Raw genomic sequence first — 22,294 nt, 5'->3', positions numbered from 1 at the left:
TAACCGTCTCTAGGTGCAAAGCTCAGGGCACAAAGCACACTCACCCTGCCGTGCACCCCTCCCATCTCCAGAACCTTCCATCTCCCCACACGAAGACCCCGTCCCCAGGAAGCACTGACCACCCCCTGCCCCACCCCTGGCTCCCACCACCTCCTCTGTCTCTGTGGATGGGCCTCCTCTAGGGACCTCCTGGGAGTGGGGTCCTGCGGGAGGTGTCCTTCTGGGTCTGGGTCCCCTCCCTGAGCCCGGCATCCTTGGGGTCCATCCACATGGGGGCAGGTGTCGGGGTCCCTTCCTTCCTGAGGGTGGATCGTATCCCGGGTGTGGATGGACAGGACTGTGTGTATCCTTCACCTGCTAATGGACCCTCCTGGGTGTTGTGAATCATGCTGCTGTGAACATCCACGAGTGTGCAAGCACCTGCTCCAGGTCCTTCTGTGTGCACAGCCATTGGTGGGGTTGCTGCATTAGGTGGTAATTCTATGTTTGGGTTTTTTATTTTTAAAGATTTTATTTGTTTATTCATGATAGTCACAGAGAGAGAGAGAGAGAGAGAGATAGAGAGACAGAGAGACAGAGAGACAAAGAGGCAGAGCCACAGGCAGAGGGAGAAGCAGGCTCCATGCACCGGGAGCCCGACGTGGGATTCGATCCTGGGTCTCCAGAATCGTGCCCCGGGCCAAAGGCAGGCACTAAACCGCTGCGCCACCCAGGGATCCCTATGTTTGGGTTTTTTTTTTTTTTTAATTTTTATTTATTTATGATAGTCACAGAGAGAGAGAGAGAGAGAGGCAGAGACATAGGCAGAGGGAGAAGCAGGCTCCATGCACCGGGAGCCCGATGTGGGATTCGATCCCGGGTCTCCAGGATCGCGCCCTGGGCCAAAGGCAGGCGCCAAACCGCTGCGCCACCCAGGGATCCCTATGTTTGGTTTTTTTTTTTTTTTTTTTTTTTAATTTTTATTTATTTATGATAGTCACACACAGAGAGAGAGAGAGAGGCAGAGACACAGGCAGAGGGAGAAGCAGGCTCCATGCACCGGGAGCCCGACATGGGATTCGATCCCGGGTCTCCAGGATCGCGCCCTGGGCCAAAGGCAGGCGCCAAACCACTGCGCCACCCAGGGATCCCTGTTTGGGTTTTTGAACTGACTTCTGAACTTATAATTTTTGACACAAAGTGGGTAATTTTTATGTAGGTGAATCTATAAGTGTTTTACACAGAGAACATTCTCTGCTGGGAGGTCAGAACCTCTCATTGACAGATTTGTTATTAAACTGGAACTCTTTCCACGGTCTGGTTGGAGTCAGACCACGGCTCATTCGGCTTCTCCCCTGGGGTCTCTGGTGGCCAACGGTAGCCCCTGGGTGACTGGAGGCAGGTGGCACCGGGCCTGGAGCTCTCCAAGTCCTCAGGAGCACGAAGCACTTTCCCGCAGGTCGGGCCAGACAGTGGCAATCCCGAGCCGAGGGGCACAGGGGCTCAGGCCTGCCAGTCCTCACACGGGGCTCCCCAAAGTTTCCTTTTTAAAAATTTTATTGAGAGAGAGAGAGCTTGAGTAGGGGCACAGAGCAGAGGGAGAAGCAGATTCCCCACTGAGCAGGGAGCCCCACGCAGGATGCGATCCCAGGACCCCGGGATCATGACCTGAGCCGAAGGCAGATGCTTCACCGAATGAGGCCCCCAGGTGCCCCTCCCCAAGTTTTCCACCTACAAACTGGAACGCCCCCGCTGAGGGCTGCTCTGTGGGGCCGCCCCTCACCACTGGCGCCAATCCCACCCCCCCGCCGCCCCGGGCGGTGGGCACAGAGACAAGGACCAGGGAGTCTTTGTACTGGGGATTAGTTCACTCTGTATTAACAATTCCACACAATATTAAAACACTGCAAGAAAGTGGGTGTGGCACACCTGGAATTGTTTTTGTTGTCATTTTTTTTTTTTTTTTAAATCAGAAATAAAAGCCACGGAACATCCAAATGGAGGTGGGATAGAACCTGCTAGAACCACAGATGGCTTCTGCGAACCGGAACCGGTCTTTGCAATGTTTGGCAATGGTTTCCACGGACAGAGAAGGAGGAGGGTGGAGTGTCCGACATATGGCTTCTTTCCCGGAGACTCCGTGGCAGGCTGGCTTTTTGTAAGTGTTTTTGACGGACGAGTGACCGTTGGTGGCCTCATTTTGGCCCGGAAACTGGCCCTGGTCACTCGCCCTCGGGGCGGGCTGACGGCCTTTCCTGCCCCCAGAGCTGAGAGGGGCCGGGCGGCGCAGAGATGGACGAGCTGCCTGGAGGCCCGGCGCCCGGAAGGACGCGGCTGGGTACATGGTGGGGACGCAGGGACACGGTGGGGATGCGGTGGGGACACGTGGGCTAGAGTCACAGGAAGAAGGGCAGCACCTTCTGCCGCCAGCGGTTCACATCCCCGGGGCCAGAGGTCACCCCCCAGTCACTCAATCCTTGGCCTGGGAGTCACCTGTGGGGAGGGGTGCACATTCTAGCTCCTTCCTGGAGTGGGGGAGGGACACCCAGGCAGGCTGTAGGAGAGAAGGGGACCCTGTGTCTCCCAGCCCTGTTTTTTGGGGGGTGTGCCCTTAATTTCCCCCCCGTGATGTGGCCTAGAGACACTGGTCCCCCCAGGCCCCTTGCCACCTCCGCTAGCTCCCGAAGGCACCGCGCACACCATGTTTCATGCGGGACACTCGCGGGGAAGCACAGGCAGGAAACGCTGTCGCGTGTGCACGGCGCTCGGGGGTCTACACTACGGACACTGGGATTTACTCTAGAAGGAAGAAAGGAGGGGTCTTTTCCTCAGCTAGAAAGACACCCAAGGTGGGCCTCTGCTGACGGCCACCCCCGGGGTCGAGGCTGGGGCCCCTGGGGAGGCAGCTGGGCAGGGGTGGCCACGTGCCTCCTCATTCTCTCTGGGCCTGGTTTACCCACACTGCTTGGCCCCGGGGCTCTGACTCGAGTTCGAGTTCATTCAGGGCTGGGGTGCTGCCGGCTGAGCCCTGAGCTAGGTTTTGGGGCCACCCGGTAGGGACACTGGGTGGGGCTGGACGCGGCACAGCTGGCGGGCAGGGGTCGGACTGAAACCAGGGCCTCGCTGGGGACCCGTGACCCAGGACCAGCCCGGGATGGTGGGGATGCGAGGGAAGGCGGGCTCCGGGGATTAAGGCTTCTTTCACAGAAGTGGCCGGACAGGGCTTGCTCTGCCAACTGCCCCTCGAGTGTTGAGTCTCGGGGTGGATTCCGCCGGCGCCCCGGCCCCCCGCTGAGCGAACGGGTTTTGTTCCGTCTTGCTGCTCTACTGGGGACAGCAAGAGGCTGACTCCCCGCCCAGTGAGAGTGGCCAGGGCATCGGGCCCTCGCAGCTTCCCCGTCCAACGGCAGGTTTGGGGAAACTGGGCTCCCCAAAGCCCCCGGTGCTCCCGGACCGGCCGGAGAGAGCTGGGAGCCGAGGAGCAAGGCTGGGCCCTGCAGCCAGCCCGCATGGGGACGTCACCCACCGGCACAGGGACACATCCCTCTCATCCCCAAACCTTAATGCTGGTGGGATCTGGGCCTTGGCACTTGCAGGGGCTCGGTGGGGGGAGCAGGAGCCTTGAGGTTGGCACGAGGACCCAGCTCCTGGCCTGTAAGGTGAGGACCCTCTTGGCGCAGGGCACACGGGTGCAAGGGTACAGGGGCAGGTGGGGGACAGGTGTGCACGGGGTCCTCCCTTTGCCTCCTGCTCCCTTAACTGTCCAGGTCAACTGTCACAGGAGCCGAGTGATCAAGGAAAAACCACGGGAGGGAAGAGCCAGGAGCTGTCTGGGTTACGCATCTCACCCCGAGGCCCTGCAGCTGCTTTCTGGAGCTTCACGCCTTTTGACCTGTCAGGCAGGGCCTCCCCGGGCTGCACTCCTGTTTGCAAAATGGCCATGGCGACGCGCAAAAAGTGGAAAAAAACAAAACACAACACGACAACCCGGCAAAGCCAAATATGACCACAGCTTCTAACTGCTCAAATGGCCGTTTCGTGCTCAAAACAAAACAGAACACAGCTGACCGTTCCAGTGACCAGGGCAGGTTGCTGGAAATCCGCTTCCCTGTGGGGTGGGGTCCCAGGAAAGGGCGGGGGGCCGCAGCGGGGCTGTCGGGTGATGTGTGCCACACAAACGCCACACAAGTGCCACACAGCAGGGCGACACTTGGCCACGCAGGGCACGCTCCACAGACAAAGCCTCCCTCCTGGCCTCTAAAATCCGCGGGTGCATTCTACACAATGTGTGGCTGCAGGCTCAGCCGCTGAGCTCGGGGCTCCGGGGTGTCGAACAACAATTGTTTAAACGGAGAGGGGACCTGTTTCCAAAACACGCCGCTGTGCCCTTCCCCCACTACCCACTTTTAGTCTGCTGAGCACAGAAGAAACAGTAAACGCACTGCAGCGTCGGCCTGGCACCAGTCTTTGCACAAACAGCCAATTGTGCGAGAATCCCCACCCGCCAGGGCGCACGGGACAGTGGCCAGGTCACCCACCTCCTTCCCTTCTCCCAGCCCGGCGCCGCTCTGGACCGCAACCCGAACGGCAACCAAGTTTCAGAAAATTGTTAGCACATCACTTGGGCATTTCTGCTGTTCCTGATGGGAAGTGGCAGCGGCACCCCCAGCGTCTTCCGGCCGGGCCTGGGAGGGCAGCGCTGCTGGGCTCGAGAATCCACCTAAGGCCGGGAGACACATTTTACCCCATCCGCCGTGGGGGCTGTTCGCATTTCTTTGGGTACTGGAAGTTTTGGGACTTGAAATGTTTTGCTTGACTGTGTAGTGAATGAGGCCCTAGCTGAGAGAGACAGAGGGAGGGACACACCAGAAAACAAGGCTACAGAATAATACAGGGCTTCTTGTCCTTAAAGGGATTCTCGGAGGCGGGGACTCCGACCAGGAGGGGGTCATTCCGGGCGTGCTGCTCGCAGTAGCTCATGAGTTCTGACGAGGCTTTGGACACCTGCGTGTGGGCAGAAGGACAAGAGAGGACAGGTAAGGGCGGCTGCGACACGCACATCCGCCGCAGCCAAGACGGGAACGACCCAGTGTCCACCCACAGGTGAATGCAGACACCCAAGGCGCCCACACGCTGCCCCAGGGATGGACCCGAGCCCATGACGCTCAGGGAGGGAACCAGACACAGGAGGCCCCACCGGGTGTGCGTCCGCATGTGTGACACATCCAGGATGGGCTCCTCCACAGATGGGAAGGGGGCTCGGGTGGGTCTGGGCTGGCAGGGGTGGGGTGGGGAAGGGATGGGGCTTCTTTTTGGGGTGATAGAATGTTCTGGAACAAGATAGAGGTGGTGGTTGCAAAACACGAATGTGCCATCACTGCTGGTGATTAATTTTATGTTAGGTGTGTTTTACCACAATTTTAAAAAGATCAAAGAAGAGACCGAGTCTCCTTTAGCAGGAATAGCCCAAATTTTGGACAAAAAGGTCAGGGAGAGACGGAGGCCTCTTTAGGATTCAGACCAAGACTCCATTCCCACCCAAGACAGGAGGGCCCAGGAAGAGCATGTCTGAACCTCAGAGGGGCAGCCAGAGCTGGCTGGGGCCCGGTGACCTGGGTGAGGGAGCTGACACCTAGGGCCACCTGCATGGGGGTCCCCAGAAGAGGAGGGGGAGATGCAGGGAGGGGCCACTCAGCCCCTGGGAAGGCCAACACAGGGACATCACAGCAGAGGACACGGCCCAGGCCTGCACACCCCCCTCCAGGGTGTGCATCCAGGTGTGTGGTAGGCACCGGCCCACTCCGCTCCCTGCCAGGCTGGGCTGGGGGCTAGGTGCTGGGGTGCAGGGGTCCTGGGCCTGGGTGAAGGGGCCCCTGGGTCTCCTCTCCCATGGCGGGAACTGTCAGAGGAGCTCGGGCCCCCCCTGCTCTCCCACCTGCAAGGTGACAAGAGGAGGAGCTGCGTGGGCGTGAGAGGGTAAGACAGACAGGGGTGAGAACCTTCCTTGGGTCTGTGGTCTGGGGCCCTCCCTGTTCCCCTGAATGCCAAGGCCACCCGACTTCATCCCCAGGGCTGCCCAGTCTGCAGCCTGGCCTCTGGGTTCATCCTGGGGACACTCCTGCCCACAGACAGTGACAATTGCCACTGTCCTGTGCCTGTTGGCCGCTCCCAGGGCCACCGCCTTGGATGAGTCTGTGGAGCTTGGTTTCTAGAGTTGTATTTGGAAAGCAAGCCTCCAAAACGACAAAAATAGCCCCTGGACCCTGGAAATAACTGATGCTGTGGCTTGGGCATGTGGCCCCCTGCTCGCACCCCCGGCATCAACAGGAAGGCCCTGCCCAGAGGGCCGGGCCACAGCCGTGCCCGCCTCCCTGCCCCTCGCCAGGCCATGGCCCACTGGCCTTTCAGATGTGCCGATGTTTGTGGTTCGTGTCGCCTCAGGCGGGACTGGGGTGGGGAGGGTGGGCCCCGTCCTGCTCCCCTCCTCCCGACAACGTTCAAAGGGGCGACGGGACTCCTCCAAAACATCAAACGGGGTGGGATGAATCACGCTCTCCGCCAGGGCTGGGGCCAAACCGGCTCGCTACAGTAAAACCACTTCAACCGAGGTTTTCAAGGCTTTCTCTTTCTTCAGCCCGAAGGAATGCTTTGAATGCTCAGAGTTCTGGAACATTGAGACACCTCATGGGAGCCGCCCCCACCGACTCGGGGGGCTGCAGGAGCCCTCCTACCCGCCCACTGGGCTGGAGGTGCACTGCTTCCCACTCCCATGCACCGGGCTATCGGTCAGGTGTGAGTCTGTCTGGGAGCTGGGCTGCCCCCAGCAGGGACCAGGGAGTGGCAGGCGCTCAGAAAATCGACATCTGAACAACTCTGTGGGGTTGATGTTTGATTTTATGTGCCCACTTGGCCAGGCCACAGTACCAAAGTATTTGGCCAAACACCAGTCTAGATATCACTGGGAAGGTCATTCTTATATGAGATTAACATTTAAATTGGTTGACTTTGAGTAGAGAGATGAGCCTCTAAATGCGGGTGGGCCACATACAACCACATACAATCAGTTGAAGGCCTTCCCGGGAAAGGGAGTCTGCCTCCAAGTGGCCTTGGGGATTCAATCTGCAGTGTCAACCCTGCCCTGGGTCTCCAGCCTGCCCTGTGGGTTTCTGACTTGCCAGCCCCCACGGTCGTGTGAGCCAGTTCCTTAAAAATACCCCTTTCTCTCTGTACATCCTAGTGGCCCTGCTTCTCCGGGGAGCCTTGACTGGCCCCAGGGGTAGCCAGAGCGGGGCCAGGGCAGATGCAGAAACCACCTGGGTCTCTCCAGGGAGTCTCCCGGCCGCGTGAGAGCTGGGGCAACCACCTGTTGGAGGTGCCTCGACATCCTTTATCGAGTGGACACGGGGGTGATGAGGTGATGAGGTGATGAGGTGACCCCTTCCTCATGTGACGAGGCCACGACTAGACCGCTGGCCCCTGCAGAACCAACGGCCCAACCGGGCACTATTGTACTTTGTTTTTGGGTCTCTGGTCCCTGATGGGTTAAGTGTCTGTGAGCGGGAACTGCTTGTCCTTTTTCTTTTTTTAGCATAAAAAGCAAACACACTTATTTCAAAAAATCCAAACAACGCAGAAGTGAAGAAAGCAGCCGGCAAAGAGCCCTGGGTCCTCCCTTCTCTGGACCACATCTCTAGCTTCTGTCTGCATCTGCTGCAACAGGGCGCCAGGCTGAGCCTGGCAGACCAGCGGGCAGGAGACAAGAAAGCCTTCTCTGGGGCCCTTGAGGGAAGGACTCCAAGAGTTGGGGGTGGGCTCGGCCCTGCCTCTGACCCCACTGCAGTGACAAGGCACTGTGGCATGTCGGGTGGTCACAACAGCCCAGGACACAGTTTTTTGTATCAGCTGGGTCTTTCCATTGAGAAAAGGGAGGCCCAGAGAGGTTAGGGAGTAGCCCAGGGTCGCACAGCAAGGGGCACGGCTGGCACGCAGCCCCTGCTCTTGAGCCGGACCTCAGTGCATGGGGTCTCTTCCCTCCTCCACCCACGCCCGACCAGCTCACCTTGATGCGCTCGATGCCAGCTTCGATGCGGAGCTGCTCCACCAGCTTCCGGGCCTGGGCTATGTTGTTAGTGGCTGACATTGTCTGCCATCAGCTCTGGGCCCCTGTTGTTCAGAGAGCTGCGGGGGGAAGCAGATGGACATGAGCTGGCTCGTGAAGCCCCAGGCCTGGACCTGAGCGGCAGTGGCCATGTCCCTGGTTGAGGTGGGGGTGGTGGGAGGCTCAGTTGAGCTGTCTCCCACAGTCCCTGTCCTGTGCTGGTTGGGGGTAAGTGCTCCCTGGATGTGACCACCAAGCATTTCAGGACAGTCATCGACACGTGGATGACTCAGAACGGACTCATGGGGACACAGTTGCTGACCCCTGCCCTGTTCCATAGCCCCCCAGTGCCACTGACACTGAGCAGGGTCTCTCTCTGGGGGTGTCACCCTTCGATGCCAGGATGTCCCAGTTGTGATGGCCACAGACGTGCCCAGATGTGGCCAAGTTCCCTGGGGCAGAGTCGTCCGGGTGAGACTCTGGCTGTGGACCAAGGCAGATCACCTGGGAAGCACCTGTGTGCTGTGCATCCTGTGTCTGGCATCCCATCCCTTCCTTCATCAGTGAGCTCATGTGCCCAGCAAACTGTCCCAGAGAACAGCCCCCCATGTGCCAGGCACTTCTCTGAGAACCAAGCTGAGGGGGAAGCCCGTGGCTCCTGCCTGTGTGGGTGGCTGGTTCTGACTTCCCACCCCAGGCCCAGCCGTCCCTGGGACGCAGCCAAGTAGCATGACCCGGGCTCCCACAGGAGGCTGCCTGGGGCAGGGCAGGAGCACGAAGCGCTGGCTCCTGCCTCTGGCATGGGAGAGGCTTCTGGGGGTGGGAAGGGGGTCACCAGTGAGCAAAGGGAGCCCACTTGGTTTTGCAGGTTTTCCAGAGCTTTCTGATGTGCTGACGTGGCTGGGACAAATGACCACAGACTAAGGGGCTGAAAGCAGCAGAAATTTGTTCTCCCACATTCTGGAGCTTAGCTGAGATCCAGGTGGGGGCAGGGCTGGGCTCCCCCTGAGAGGGTCCAGGGAGGGTCTTCCTGCCTCTTCCAGTGGCTGCTTTGGCCACGGTCCTTGGCGTCCCTTGGCTGTGGCCACAACACTCAGTCTCTACCTGTCCTCACATGGCCTTCTCATAAGGATACCTTCATCCAGTATCATCTCTTCTTGATTAATTGCATTTACAAAGACCCTATTTCCAGTTAAGGTCCCTGTTCTGAGGTTCTGTGGATATGAATTTGGTCACTCCTTGAGTGTAGATGGTGTGCTCAGAGCAACCACACAGCACAGGCAAACGATTCTGGATAAGCCTTCTTCCTGAACCCCAAGGAGCCCTCCGCCAATTCTCCCAGGACCGTCGCTCTGTGGAGGGGAGTGCTTGCTGCTTTTATCGACTGAAGAACACCTGGTGGCTTGCTCGCTCCCCCGCACCTTCAGGAAATGGGTGTCACGCCTAGCAGTTCATGGCAGGTCCGAGTGCCTCCCCACCTGCTCGCTCACCGAGAAGACCGATCCTTTATTGCTCCAATGATTCTGGCTTTGCTATGGTTTGGGGTGACCTATTTTCTTTCCCAAATATTTTTATTAATTTATTTTAAAATTAAATTTAAACTGCTGAGATACCTGGAGATTCACATGCAGTTGTAGGAAATAATGGAGCCCGTGTGCCCTTTGCCCGGTTTTCCCCAAGAAAATGTCTTACAAAACTGCAGTCAGCATCACGGCTGGGAGGACCGTGGGGCGCCTCCATCCATAGGATCCCTCCTGCCCCAACTCACCCCCAGGCCCCGGCGACCACTGATATGTTTTCCTTTTCCAAACTTTGGTCATTTGGGGAATGGTGTATAAGTGGAACCGAATGGCCATAACCTTTATGGGTTGGTGTTCTCCCCGCGGGGCCCAATCCTCTGGCGACACATCCAGGCTGCTGCGTTTATCGCCAGCTCTCTGCCGAGCAGTGTTCCCCACCTGGACCGGCCGCAGTGCAGTAGTTCTACCTTTTGGCTCTCACGGATTCAGCTGCCACAAATCGTGCGCAGATTTTTGTGCAAACACAAGGCTTTATTTCTTTGAGATAAACGCTGAGGGATGTAACTGCGTGTTCAAGTTTTAGAGAAAATGCGAAGCTATTTTCCAGAACGGCTGCACCATTTTACAATGCACACCAGCAGTATATGAGGGGTCTTAATTTATTTTCATAAATCAGCTGTGCACATTTTCCCCCTGTTCCTTAAGGTGATGAAAATTCTACTTCCCCTGAGGTCTTCATTTAGTGAGGTCTAGCATAAGGGTTCTAACATGGGTGATCCTACCCCCCTGAGGATGCTGAGCTCCACGACCGGGGTGCTCCCAGCACCGAGGGGTGGGGGCCAGGGATGCTGCTCAGTCCCCACCATGCTCAGGGCCACCCCAGAGGATGACCCACCCTGATGTCTACAGCGTCCAGGCTGAGGAAGCTCCCAGGAGGACCTGCACGGGCGTCAGGGCCTGAGGTCAGGAGTCTGGGAAGACACTCAGTCGGTAATAAGCAGCACTCTGTGCTCTGTCATGGTGCAGTGTGCGCAGTCTGCCTCGTGGCCACCAGAGCCAGGGAGCTGCAGAGTAAAGGCAGGTTTCAGGTTTTCTCCCTGCCTCCCTCCCTTCCTTTCAGTTTCAATTATTTATTTAAGTAATCTCTACACCCAGTGTGGGGATCGAACTCACAACCCTGAGATCAAGAGTTGCATGCTCTTCTGACTGACCCAGTCGGGCGCCCCAGGTTTCAGATTTTCAAAAACATATTCTATTTAGCAATAAAAAAACAAAACCAAAAACATGCTGCTGATACCCACAGCACCTCGAGTGGATCTCCAGCCAGTTATGTCGAGTGAAAAAAGCCAATCCCCAGAGGTTACGTTATGTGCGCTTCCATTTATAGATCATCTTTGAGATGATGGAACTGTTGGAATGGAGCATAGATTTGTGATTGTGGGGAGTGGGAGTGTAGGTGTTGGCAGGAGGGGGCTCCTTGTGGCGCTGGACACGTGGACTGCCCTGAAGGTGGCCGTGGGTTCTTGCCCCTGAACATGTGATAACCTTGCACAGAATTTCATACAAACACACAAGTAGAACAGTGGCAATGGGATAAGGTAGATGGACGGTATCAGTGTCGATGTTCTGGTTGTGATATTGGCCATACTTCCACAAATGCTACCCCTGGGGAAACAGCGAGTGATACGCGAACTTTCTCTCTGATTTGTTGCAACTGCATATGAATCAAAAGTGACCTCCATAAAAGTCTCAATTAGGAAAAAAAAAAAAAACCCTTCCACACTGCCTGGCTCCCTGTCCCTTCCGGCAGACATCCAGCCCCTTTTTGGGTCAGAAAAGGCCTGAGTGTGTCTGTTCTGGGAGCACAGAGCCCACGTGTGGGTTTCTAGAGGGCTCTGATTCAGCAGAGAGCTTCAAAGCAGCCACAAAACATCCAACTCAGGGAAAACTGCCCTTGGTTGGGCTTACAAATACCTAAATTACTCAGCGCTAAATATAGATGTGTACGGAGAACAAACGGGCTGGCCCCATGGTGTGTTTTCCTTGGAAGGCCGGGGAGTCCTGTTCAGCATCCACACTCAGAAGTACCCACCCAGGCCCTAGGACCCCCACACCCGTGTGGCCACCCCAAACTGTGGCCTCCCTCTGAAGCATGAAGCCCCTAAGTGTGGGTGGCTTCCTGTTCTAGGCACAGTGTCCTGAGAGGCACCCTCTGTGCTGGGTTATAACCGTGGCCCCAGAGAATGGCCAGGGATGGCTGCACTGGGGGGTGCACATGCATGTAAGTGTATGTGTGTGCATGTGCATTGCACGTGCATACATGTGCGTATGCGTGTGCGTGTATGTGTGAGCATGTACATGTGCGTGCTGAGACGCTGGGACCAGACACTGGTTGCATCACCACAGTGCATGCAGCAGACTCAAGCCTCATCCTGGCTGGTGTCATAGCCAGTCACTGACTCATGGCCCAGCCATGGCCCCCAGGATTAGGCCAACTCTAGCAGAAGAGGCAGTGGCGCTGAGTCAGCCCAGGGAACATTCCTCACCAGTTTCTGCTCCGCAAGAAGCACGTGATGGCGCTGGGCGCTCAACCTGGCCGGACCTGCCTGGGCCCAGCAGAGACTCACCAGCCCCGGGAGCCCAGGACAGCCTTGGCAAGCTGGGGGGCAGGAGGGAGGGGGCGGGGAGGTGGGTCACAGTCCTGACTCCCGGGTCTGCCCCTGCCGAGGGGCCTGTGGGGCATGGCTTGGGGTGAGGTTCACCAGGCGCTACCTGGCCTCTGTGTCAAGGGCCAGGAAGCCACCATGCCACACATAAAGGGGCTCCTGCACAAGACTCACGTGGGAATGTGTGAAAGGCAAGGACCACTGAGCTCCCCAGCCCTGGGGTACATTGTGAAGCTCTGGTGATCATAAAGGGAGGGCCGTCACCCCCAGATGGAACAGGTCTGACATGACACACGCGGCTCCAGGGCACACAGGGTCAAACCAACCACGGGGAGGGGCAGATTTCTTCCGTGGTGGGCCACAAACACAGCAACGTGGGGAAACAGTTAGAATGGGGTCTCTCCCACCTGGCCCTGCCGACCTGGGGCCGGGTCATTCTCCATGGGGTGTCCTGGGTGTGTGTGTGGCTGAGCAGCACCCCTGGTCCCCACCCCCCCATGCCAGGAGCACCCCAGTGTGACAGCCACAGATGACCCCCCGACACCACGCAGTGTCTCTGGAGGGGCAGGATCATCCTCAGGTAAGATCCCCCAGGACACTGTGCTCTGTGACCATCTGACTGAGGTCCCAGGATGCTGCACACACTTATTGACACACCATGAGTGGGGGTGACTCACAGATGCTGGGGTTGCCTGATTTGTACCCTTTGACCCCTGGGGGTTTACTCTGGTGTCCAGCGTGAGAAAGGGTCAGACTCAATTTTTTTCCCCAAATAATTAATGCAGGGTTTTTCCAGCCTGAGCACTGCGGACATTGGAGCTGGGTCGTTCTCTGGGGGGCATCCTGGATGCCATGGGGGCTGAGCAGCACCCCCCCATGCCAGGAGCAGCCCACAAATGTCCCCAGACATCACCCAGTGTCCCCAGAGGGCACAGCTGCCCCTGGTTGAGAACCACTGGATTCAGACCTTTACTTCACACCCAAAGAGATTCCATCTAAAGAGCCATAGAATAAGGAAGAAAATATACACAAGTTGGTAAAACTGCACAGGATACTTATTCTCAATCATGGAGAAGTTACGTTCTAGCAACTGAAGCAACAGAATGAATGGAGATTAGCAGCTCTGATCTTAGTAAAAATATAGAATTTCACGACAAACGCCAACTAACGTGGAAACCAAGACCGCCGACCCAGGAAAGGCCAGGGCAACGCATAAGCTGACGGGTGACCCCGTTAACATGCTAATAACACTTCGGCCGGGATGTGACACAGGGACTCACTGATGCAATTCTTCTAAGAAGTAACTTCACTGGTAAAAAAATTACAAAACGGCCTCGTGAGCCACGGAGGGCAGCAGGCGGAAAGCACCACGAGCTGCCCCTTTATTTCCTCGCGACGCCAGGAAGGCCAGAGGAAGAGCACCACCTGACACACTCATTGCAGACTCCCTGGTCTGGTCACCCCGTCTCAGCCTCATAAACCGGACATCAAGGACTCCAAGGAGGTCCCCTCAAATCTCTCGCTTGAGCATTCATCACAAGGAGGGGGAGAACGTCAAAAGAAATACAAAAACTGTATACAGAGAGGTGTTTACAACTGTGTTATTTATAATAGTGAAAGCTCAGAACAAAACCACAACCTCCTGCTCTGCGACGGGGGAACGGCAAATTCATGGGATGTTTCCCAGGCGGAGCGTTACGTGGCCATTATAAACAGTACATAAAAAGGCGGAGCACCGAGGAGGCGCATTCAAACGTTCAGTTATCTACCATCGTGGCAAAATATACGTGGATAAAGGCAGACAGGGAACCTCAAAGTGACGATTTTAAGTCAGCTCTACACCCAACGTGGGGCTCGAACTCATGACCCTGCGATCAAGAGTCATATGCTCCACCCACTGAGCCAGCCCGGGGCTCTGCAAAGAGACAACTTTGTTAGTGATTGTTTTCATGACTTCCTTCGGTGAAATGCTTCCTGTTAAGGTATAATTTGCATACAGTAAACTCTGTCCTTTTGGGCACACAGTCGGGGTTTTACAAACACATCCCGTCATGCCTCTGATACCGCCGTCTGGAGGCTCTGTCACCCTAGGAAACTCCCCGTGTTGTTGCCTCCGTAGCCAGGCCCTGCAGCCCCTGATCTGCCCTCTCCTCGTCTAGTTTTGCCTCTTCCGGGAAGTCTGCAAACAGAGTCACAGTGTGCGGGGTCTGGCTCTGTTGCCTCCGCATGATGCCCTTGTGGTTTGCAGTGTTGCGGGGCCCACCAGCATTTGGCTCCTTTTCCGTGCTGTGTAGTATTCAGCTGGGGGCTGTGCTGGGGTTTGGTGGCTCACTCACCAACTCGGCGACCCCAGTGCTACTGGTCATTGTGAAGAAAGCTGCGGGGAATGTCCACACGCAGGGTTTGTGGGAGCCCACATTCCCACTCCTCCTGGGTGAACCCCAGGTGTGGGATCCCTACTTGCTTGGCAGGTGCGTGTTTAACTTTATAAGTTAAATATTTTCCAAACAGTTTCCAAAGTCACGCACTGGTTTGTACTTTGAAATAATCACAGACAGGGAGTTGCAAAAATAGTACAGGGAGTCCTGTGTGCCCTTCTTGGGTGACATCCTGTACAACTGTAGGGTAACAACAAGCCGAGACACTGAGGCTGGCCAACGCCATGCTCAGGAGTCACCAGGTCTCTCATAACTCATTCGTGAGCTGGATGGAATTTTTTCCCTACCTGTCCCTCCAGGAAGGCCTGGCCACCATCCCTGACCCAATGCCATGCCCCTTCCTCCCAAACTCTTCATGGAATTAGGCCGCCTGCCTGCAGGCCTGCCCCACGTGGCCGTAAGCCCCACAGGGCCGACGAGGTTTGGCATAAATGTTTGTTGAGTGGATGGATGGGCAGACGAAGGTGAAAAAGTGTCACCAGATCGGTGGCAGCTTTGGCAGAGAAGTCTGGGCTTAGCCTGCAAGGCTACAAGGTCGGCTGAATGCTTGTGTTGATCACATCCTAAATGTGCTTGGTCAATAGTGGGGAGTCCAGGGTCTCTTCCCACTCTGCGCCATGGAGAGTGGGGCCAGATTATTCTCTGTGATCATTCTCCCATAGCACCCGCTCCGTGCCTGGAGCACCCCTGTCGTGACAACCACAGATGTCCCCAGACACTGCCCCAGGTCCCCGGAGCAGAATTTAAGTCCTTCATCGAAGTCCTTTATCAGAAGAAACTGCAGTCAAGAGAGGCTCATTTGGACAAAATGTAAAGTTCTTTTGGAACTGAAATGGTACTGAATGAAAACAGAAGCTTCAAAAGGGGCTTAATTTTCTTAGCATCCACCGACTCCCTGTGACTAGAAGTCACATGGGGGAGCTGCCCCTTTGAACTTAACCAACCATACTTTTGAAGTGGGTGAGGCTTCAGGTGTTGGAGAGAAGAGAAGTGGGAGGGGGTGCTGAGTGGAAGGTGGCAGACCTAAATTCTGCATGGATCCCAAAGCTGTGTGACTTTGGGAAAATTGCCTCCCCTCTCTGAGCTCCAGTGAACTCTGCCATCCTCAGAGTGACACTCCCTCCATGGGTCGGGCCTGGCAAACCTCTAGGTCCTCAAGTTCCAGTGCCAAGGAACGAGGTGCCCAGAGGCTGGCAGCCATGGACGAGGCCCTCTTTGAGGCACCTCTGACAAGTGCTAACTATAAACACGGCTGCCGGAGAAATGGAACCAAGACAGGGTGCCCTGCACATCCTGTGCCCAGCAAAGGTGGACGGGCAGGTTTCCTGGAAACTATTGAGAAATCCTGCTCCGCGTGGAGCTGCTGTGCTGAAGTGGCCACTCCCCTCAGCTGCCCAGGGGCCGGGTGGGACAGGTGTCCCAAAGCCCATCTGGCTCCAGGGAAAGCTGGGCAGTGTGAAGTTGATCAGATTAAAAATAGGACTGGATGACGATAGTGAGAGAGCCAGAAATTGAGAGCCCCAAAACAATCCATTTTCTGTTGTCTGACTTAATGCTTGCACGTCTGCGTCCCTTCTGGGCCATGCAGCAGAGGCGAGGCTGGATCCTTTCAAGCTCTGCTATGAGCCCCCAGTCCATGATGCAGGCCATGCCCTGGCTATGTCTGAGCCGTTCTGAGTGTGATCAGAGGTGCTCTGGCCTCTGGGGACCCTCAGCCACAGAGCCCACTTGCCAAGACCCCAGAGCTTTCAGGTCTCAAAAGTGGGGTGATTCCCAGTCACCTCGTTCCAAGGGACAAAGGTGGCCACCAGGCCCTGAAGGTGCAACAGGCAGTACATGTCTGGAAGTGGGTTCACGTCCCGGTTCTGCCCTGCCCCGGGTCTTAGCTTCCTCCACTGGAAAATCAGAGGGCTGTTCTAAAAGCTGAGAAGGGATCCTAGTTTGTCACCTGGTGGTTCTAAGATCCAGATGATCCATGTTAATTGCCTCCGCCTAAGGCACTTGGGTTTTTGTTTTTGTTTTTAAAGATTTTATGTATTCATTTATGAGAGACACACACACAGAGAGAAAGAGAGAGAGAGGCAGAGACACAGGCAGAGGGAGAAGCAGTCTCCATGCCGGGAGCCCAACGTGGGACTCCATCCTGGGACTCCAGGACCATGCCCTGGGTCGAAGGTGGGTGCTAAACCACTGAGCCACCCAGGGATCCTGGCACTTGGGTTTTGAATACAAACCTCCATCTGCAGGGTCTGGCTTACACCACAGTGGGCCAAGCCAATGTGGACAGGCTCTCCTGCTGAGGGCAACCAGAAAATCTGGCACATCTGCTTGAGGGTGCTGGAGGGTGATTAGTGAATAATTTGTAGCTAGGATCTGGGGGAAGACGGAAGCCCAGGAGTCTGGCTTTTGGGGTAACTTTTTTCCAGGACGGAAGGTTTGCTAAGAGGCCAAGTGACGCTTCCATCAGCCTTGCAATGCTGGCAGTACAGAGACTGAGATCCAGGGCCCTCCAAAGGGAGGGAGCTGGGCAAACTCCTCCTTGGTAGAAACTGAACAAAGCACTACAGTCTGAGCATAGGAAAAACTCAGGTGTGGGAACAACACGGGCAGATACCGTGTGTGTTTTTCTTGGGCATCTGAATGAATGGCATTTTTGGACTCGACTGTATTTTAGACGGAATTTAATTTTACTGTCACTTCTACTTTAGGTGACATTACCTGAGAAAACGCTTCCCAAATAATCATGCAAAATCATGTGGTCCTAGCATTTATTACACACACAACAGGATATGGGTAAACAGGAAGCAGGAGGGCCCTTAAAGCAACTGCAGCTGAGTGCCGAATAAACTCAGTCCTCAGTACTGGACAGAAGTGACCCTAGGTTGCTGGCAGCCCCAAATGCCAGGCACGAGTAAACAGACACCATCTCTGGTGGAAAACAACATTAGCTTAGGATTAAAATGATTTCCACAAACAAGGCTGCAAGCACAATGTCTAGCACACAGCTAGCAATAACCAGGCATACATGGAGATAAGATGCCACAAACGAAAACAAGCAGGAATAACGTTCCCGACACTGGAGTTAACCGACGCTTTAAAATAATTGTGTTGATTACATTCAAGGAGATAAACAGGTGAGATTGGCATTTTAGCAGCACTGGACACTACGGAAGAAAGAAACAGTGGACATGTGCATGATGCCAATATCTGAAACTTAAGGACTCAATGGATGGAACAGTATTATTAAGACAACTAAGGGGAACACTGGTGAGCTGGTGGACAGGTCAGGGGAAAACATCAAGAATGAAGCAGAGATGCAGAGGGGAAGGAAAGATGGAAGAGAAGGTAAAAGACATAGAGAGAGAGAGAGCAGTAAGGCCTCGCACACATGTGAGCAGGGGTCTGGAAGGAGAAGAGGGAGGATGGAACAGTGATAACAACAGATGATTTCCCCAAACTCAGGATTAAACAAAATACTACTTTCAGCCACAGGTTCAAGAGGCCCTAAAACCTCAGGCAGGATAAACATCTTCAACAACGACAGAGAAATAGCCAGTAAACCCATGAAAAGGTGCTTCCTGATTAGTTGTCAGGGAGATACGAATGAAAACCATAACGGGAGGCTGCTTCATCAGCTCAATGGGGGCAAAAATGAAAAAGACTGGCAACTGTATATATTGGGGATGGCATGGAAATGCTAAATAAATAAATAAATAAATAAAGTCTTTCATGAGACACACAGAGGGAGAGGCAGAAACACAGGCAGAAGGAGAAGCAGGCTCCCCGCGGGGAGCCTGATGCAGGACTCCATCCCAGGACCCTGGGATCATGACCTGGAGCTGAAGGCAAATGCTCAACCACTGAGCCACTCAGGTGCCCCATGTCACACGTTTCTGATGGGAGTGTAAAACAGTACAACTGCTCTGGAAAATGGGTTGGCAGTTTCTTAAGAGGCTAAACACATACCTAACCTATGACCCAGCAATTGTGCTCCTAGGGACCTACTCAAGATAAACAAAAACATACTTCCACAAAAGGACTTGTACGAGATGTTCATACGTCTTTATTTATAACAGCAAAAACTGGAAATGACCCAAATGCCCGCCAACAGGAGAATGAATAAACAAACTGTGCTAATTCATGCCATGAAATATGACAGCACAATGACAAAAAAAAAAAAAAAAAAAAAAAAAGAGCCTGCAGAGGAGAGGAGTCACACGTGTGAATCTCAAAAATATTTTGTCAAGCAAAAGAAGCCAGACACCAGAAACAATCTATGTCCTGATGGAGACATCAACTTGTTGGTGTTCACAGGTATATGTTTGTCTAAATTTGCCAAGCTGTATATTTAAATCTGTTCATTTTACTGACTCTGAATCACACCTTAATAAAATCAGTTAATTACAAAGCAAGCAAGCAAACATCAGCTGCTGGAGGGAAAGGGACCAACAATTAGGCAGACTCGGTAAAAACCAGATCTGGTGAAAAGAAACTTCAAGATTTAAGGTGAAATACAGACGTTTCGAGACTAATAGGAACAGACTGCCTCTGCAGCAGACTCGCCTTGTTGAAGTAGAATAAAAGGATATTAGGGAAACATGAGCCCAGATGGGAGGGAGGAAATGCATGAAGGAGTGAAGGAACCGGGACAGAACCTGACAATATAACTTGAGAGCTCTCATGGAAAACTCAACAGGGAGCAGAAGCCCCTCGAAAAGCCTTGGCGCACCACAGGAATCACGAGCCGCCAGCTCCATATTCACCTCCAACCAGTTTTTCAACAGCTGTTCTGTGTGCCGGCCTTAAAAATTTTAGAATGTTCTTTTACATTATGCTATTTTGGTCATTGTGTTCCAGGACTGCAGCCCTGGGTGCTGCTTCAGGCGGCTGCTAGTGACTTTTTCTCTGGATTGTGTGACTTCACACACAGGAGAAACGAAGTCAGCATCTGAAAACTCCATGTGCGCCGGGATCTGGCCCGGGCCAGACGGAGAGACCCAAGGCTGGCTGAGCCCAGGGGCTTCCTGGCCCGCCAGGCCCTCCCCATGCTGCCCGCAGCCTAAGGCAGACCCCTGTGCCACCCCAGCAGGGGCACCGGCTCCAGTCTGCCCCCTAGCCATCCCTCCTTCCGACAGCTAGAGCCTGACCCTCCCCTAGCAGAAACCACAAGGGGCCCCTGCTCCCTCATAGAATCGAATGCACGGTCCAAGCTTAGCACTCACTGTCCTCTGCCAGGAGTTCTTCTGCCAGCATGTCTCCTGCAACTGTGGCCCGAATGTGTCTCCCCAGATTCATGTAGAAATCCTAACCCCAAGGTGATGGTATCAGAGGTGGGGCCCTCCTGAATGGGAGCAATGCCCTTAGAAGGGGCTAAAGAGACCTGAGTTCTCTTTTTCTACCATCTGACCCCACTCTCTGAGTGTGAGTGCTCCCCAGGTAATGCAATGGGCCATTCCGGGTCTCCCTGTACAAATTCCCACGATGTGTGGGGACCTGCGCTTGCCCAGGGGATCAGTACTCCTGTCTGCCTGCCTCTCCTGAGGGCTGTCAGGTCCTTGGGGATGGGGTCGATGTCTTTCTCCAAAATATCTTTTGTCCTGGCCCCTGTCCTTTCTTTCTAGGAGAAATCTCACCACATGACTTCTCTGCTTAAAACCATCCCCAAGCGAAATTTTAGAGAAACAGGACGTGTCACCCACGTGGACTCATGTGCCATGGGGCCTCCTATGTCTGGTTCCCTCCCTGAGTATCATGGACTCAGGGTGTGTCCCCCGGGCGGCACGTGGGGGTGCCTTGCTCCTGTTCAGGGCCGAGTGATATTCCATCATGTGTGCAGAATAACATTTTTAAGCAAACAGTTTTTACAACAAAAGGAAGAAAAAGGAAAGACCTCATCTTGCTGCTGTTGAAGCCAAAGCCAATGCTGTTTTCCTAATCAGAGCTAAAACCAATCAACAGCTTGCCAGACCTCAAGTGCAAAATGTAAGATTCATGTTTTTGGCGGGGGAACAGAAACACAGAGTGCTAGTTGGCATGGGGTGCTGTGATGGCATGCAGACCCAGTCCTGGGCATGCCTTGCTCTCTGAGCCCCGGCTTTCTCATCTGTAAAATGTGGAGGTGGAGAAGAGTTTGATTTATTATATAGCTTACGTACAGATGGGTGCACCTGGGGTTGCAGCCTGTTGAGTGACTCTCAGTTTCAGCTCAGGTCATGATTTCAGGGCCATGAGATTGCCCCATGTGCTCTGTGCTGGGTGAGGAGACTGCTTGGGATTCTCTCTCTCTCTCTGCCCCTCCCCCTAATATAAATAAATAAATCTTTTAAAAAATTTCATTTATTTATTCATGAGAGACACAGGCAGAGGGAGAAGCAGGCTCCCTGCAGGGAGCCCGATGTGGGACTTGATCCCAGGACCCCGGGGTCATGACCTGAGCCGAAGGCAGATGCTCAACCACTGAGCCACCCAAGTGCTCCTAAATAAATAAATCTTAAAAAAAAAAAAATAGATGGTGCAGCAGCTCCGTCCTATGTAAGCCATGCACACGGGAAGCTCAGTCGGATACCTTCACGTACACCTGTGAAACCATTGCCTTCCTAGGATCATGGACGCATCTCTCACCTCTGGAGGCGCTGCGTTTCCCAGCTTCTCTTGCTGCTCAGAGGCCAGGCGCTTTCTATTTGTTCTGACCTCACCTTGTGGATGGGGCATCAGAGGCCTGGAGACGCAGAGGTGTATTCAAAGTCACCCACCAGCAACTTGCAGAAACGGCAATAAAGAGTACTAACAGTCCCTATCATCCGTGAGGGCCCTGATACCGGGCACCAGAATTAGTGTCCCCACTTTTTACACATTTGGAAGCTAAGGCTCACAGATATTTGTACGTTAATAACCTTCCTGACATCACGTGGCTGGTAGAGATTGGAAGGGTTCGAATGTAATTCCCAAACCAGGACTCATCGGGAGAAGAGACCCAGGGGCAGCCTGGCCCCGTCCGACCACACTGCCCTGTCCCCCTCCGTGCCTGTCCCCCCGGCACCCAGAGGCAAGCTTCAAGGTCAGGGCTGGCATGGGCTTTGTATCCTCCACGGCCCCCTGTACTTGGCAGAGGGCTTAAAGGGTAGGACCTACAGCACTCCTGGTCTGAGGGTCGGCGGTCCCAGGGTTCTAACACCCACAGCAGTCCCAGGAGCCTCAGGACCGCTTCTTCCTTTGGGCAAGGACTGGCCACTGTCCGTGCTGCAGAGCACTGCAGATGTTGGGGGACCTGGGGTGCTGGGCCCCGGGCAGCCCTGCCGGCTGCCAGGTTCCGAGAGAACTCTGAGTGAGATTTAATGATCAAATGTCTTAGCTTTGTGCTTCCTGCCGAGAGGTGGTGTGTAGGCGAATCCGGGACTCTGAGTCCTGGGAATATTTTCCCAAGGACGAGAGCACACTTCCCTGCCAGCTTCCAACAGGGCTGTCTGTGTGAGCCTGAGAAACCTGTGCGTTCCTCGGAAGGCGTGTTGCTCCGGCACCCTGTGGGGGACCCTGGAGAAGGCTTCCCAGGATTGTATTTCTCCTCCTCGGCCCTCCTGACGCAGGCTGGCTGTG

General features: G+C 54.8%; 1 protein-coding gene across 2 annotated transcripts in view; it reads right to left on the bottom strand.

The window, feature by feature from the left end:
* Positions 1–1,828: 1,828 nt before the first annotated feature.
* GNG7 (G protein subunit gamma 7) overlaps positions 1,829–22,294 on the bottom strand; it is a 124,398-nt gene continuing 103,932 nt past the window's right edge. For both annotated transcript variants that reach the window (XM_072787944.1, XM_072787945.1), the window contains exons 3-4: positions 8,039–8,157; positions 1,829–4,983 (exon numbers count right to left, since the gene is read on the bottom strand). In XM_072787944.1, the coding sequence (XP_072644045.1) occupies positions 4,858–4,983; positions 8,039–8,119 (207 nt within the window). In that variant the 5' untranslated portion in view covers positions 8,120–8,157 and the 3' untranslated portion in view covers positions 1,829–4,857. The remainder of the gene's footprint in view (positions 4,984–8,038; positions 8,158–22,294) is intronic.

Source organism: Canis lupus, chromosome 19 (assembly GCF_048164855.1).
Source record: "Canis lupus baileyi chromosome 19, mCanLup2.hap1, whole genome shotgun sequence".
Classification (NCBI taxonomy): domain Eukaryota; kingdom Metazoa; phylum Chordata; class Mammalia; order Carnivora; family Canidae; genus Canis; species Canis lupus.
This window is presented reverse-complemented; position numbering and strand designations above follow the sequence as displayed.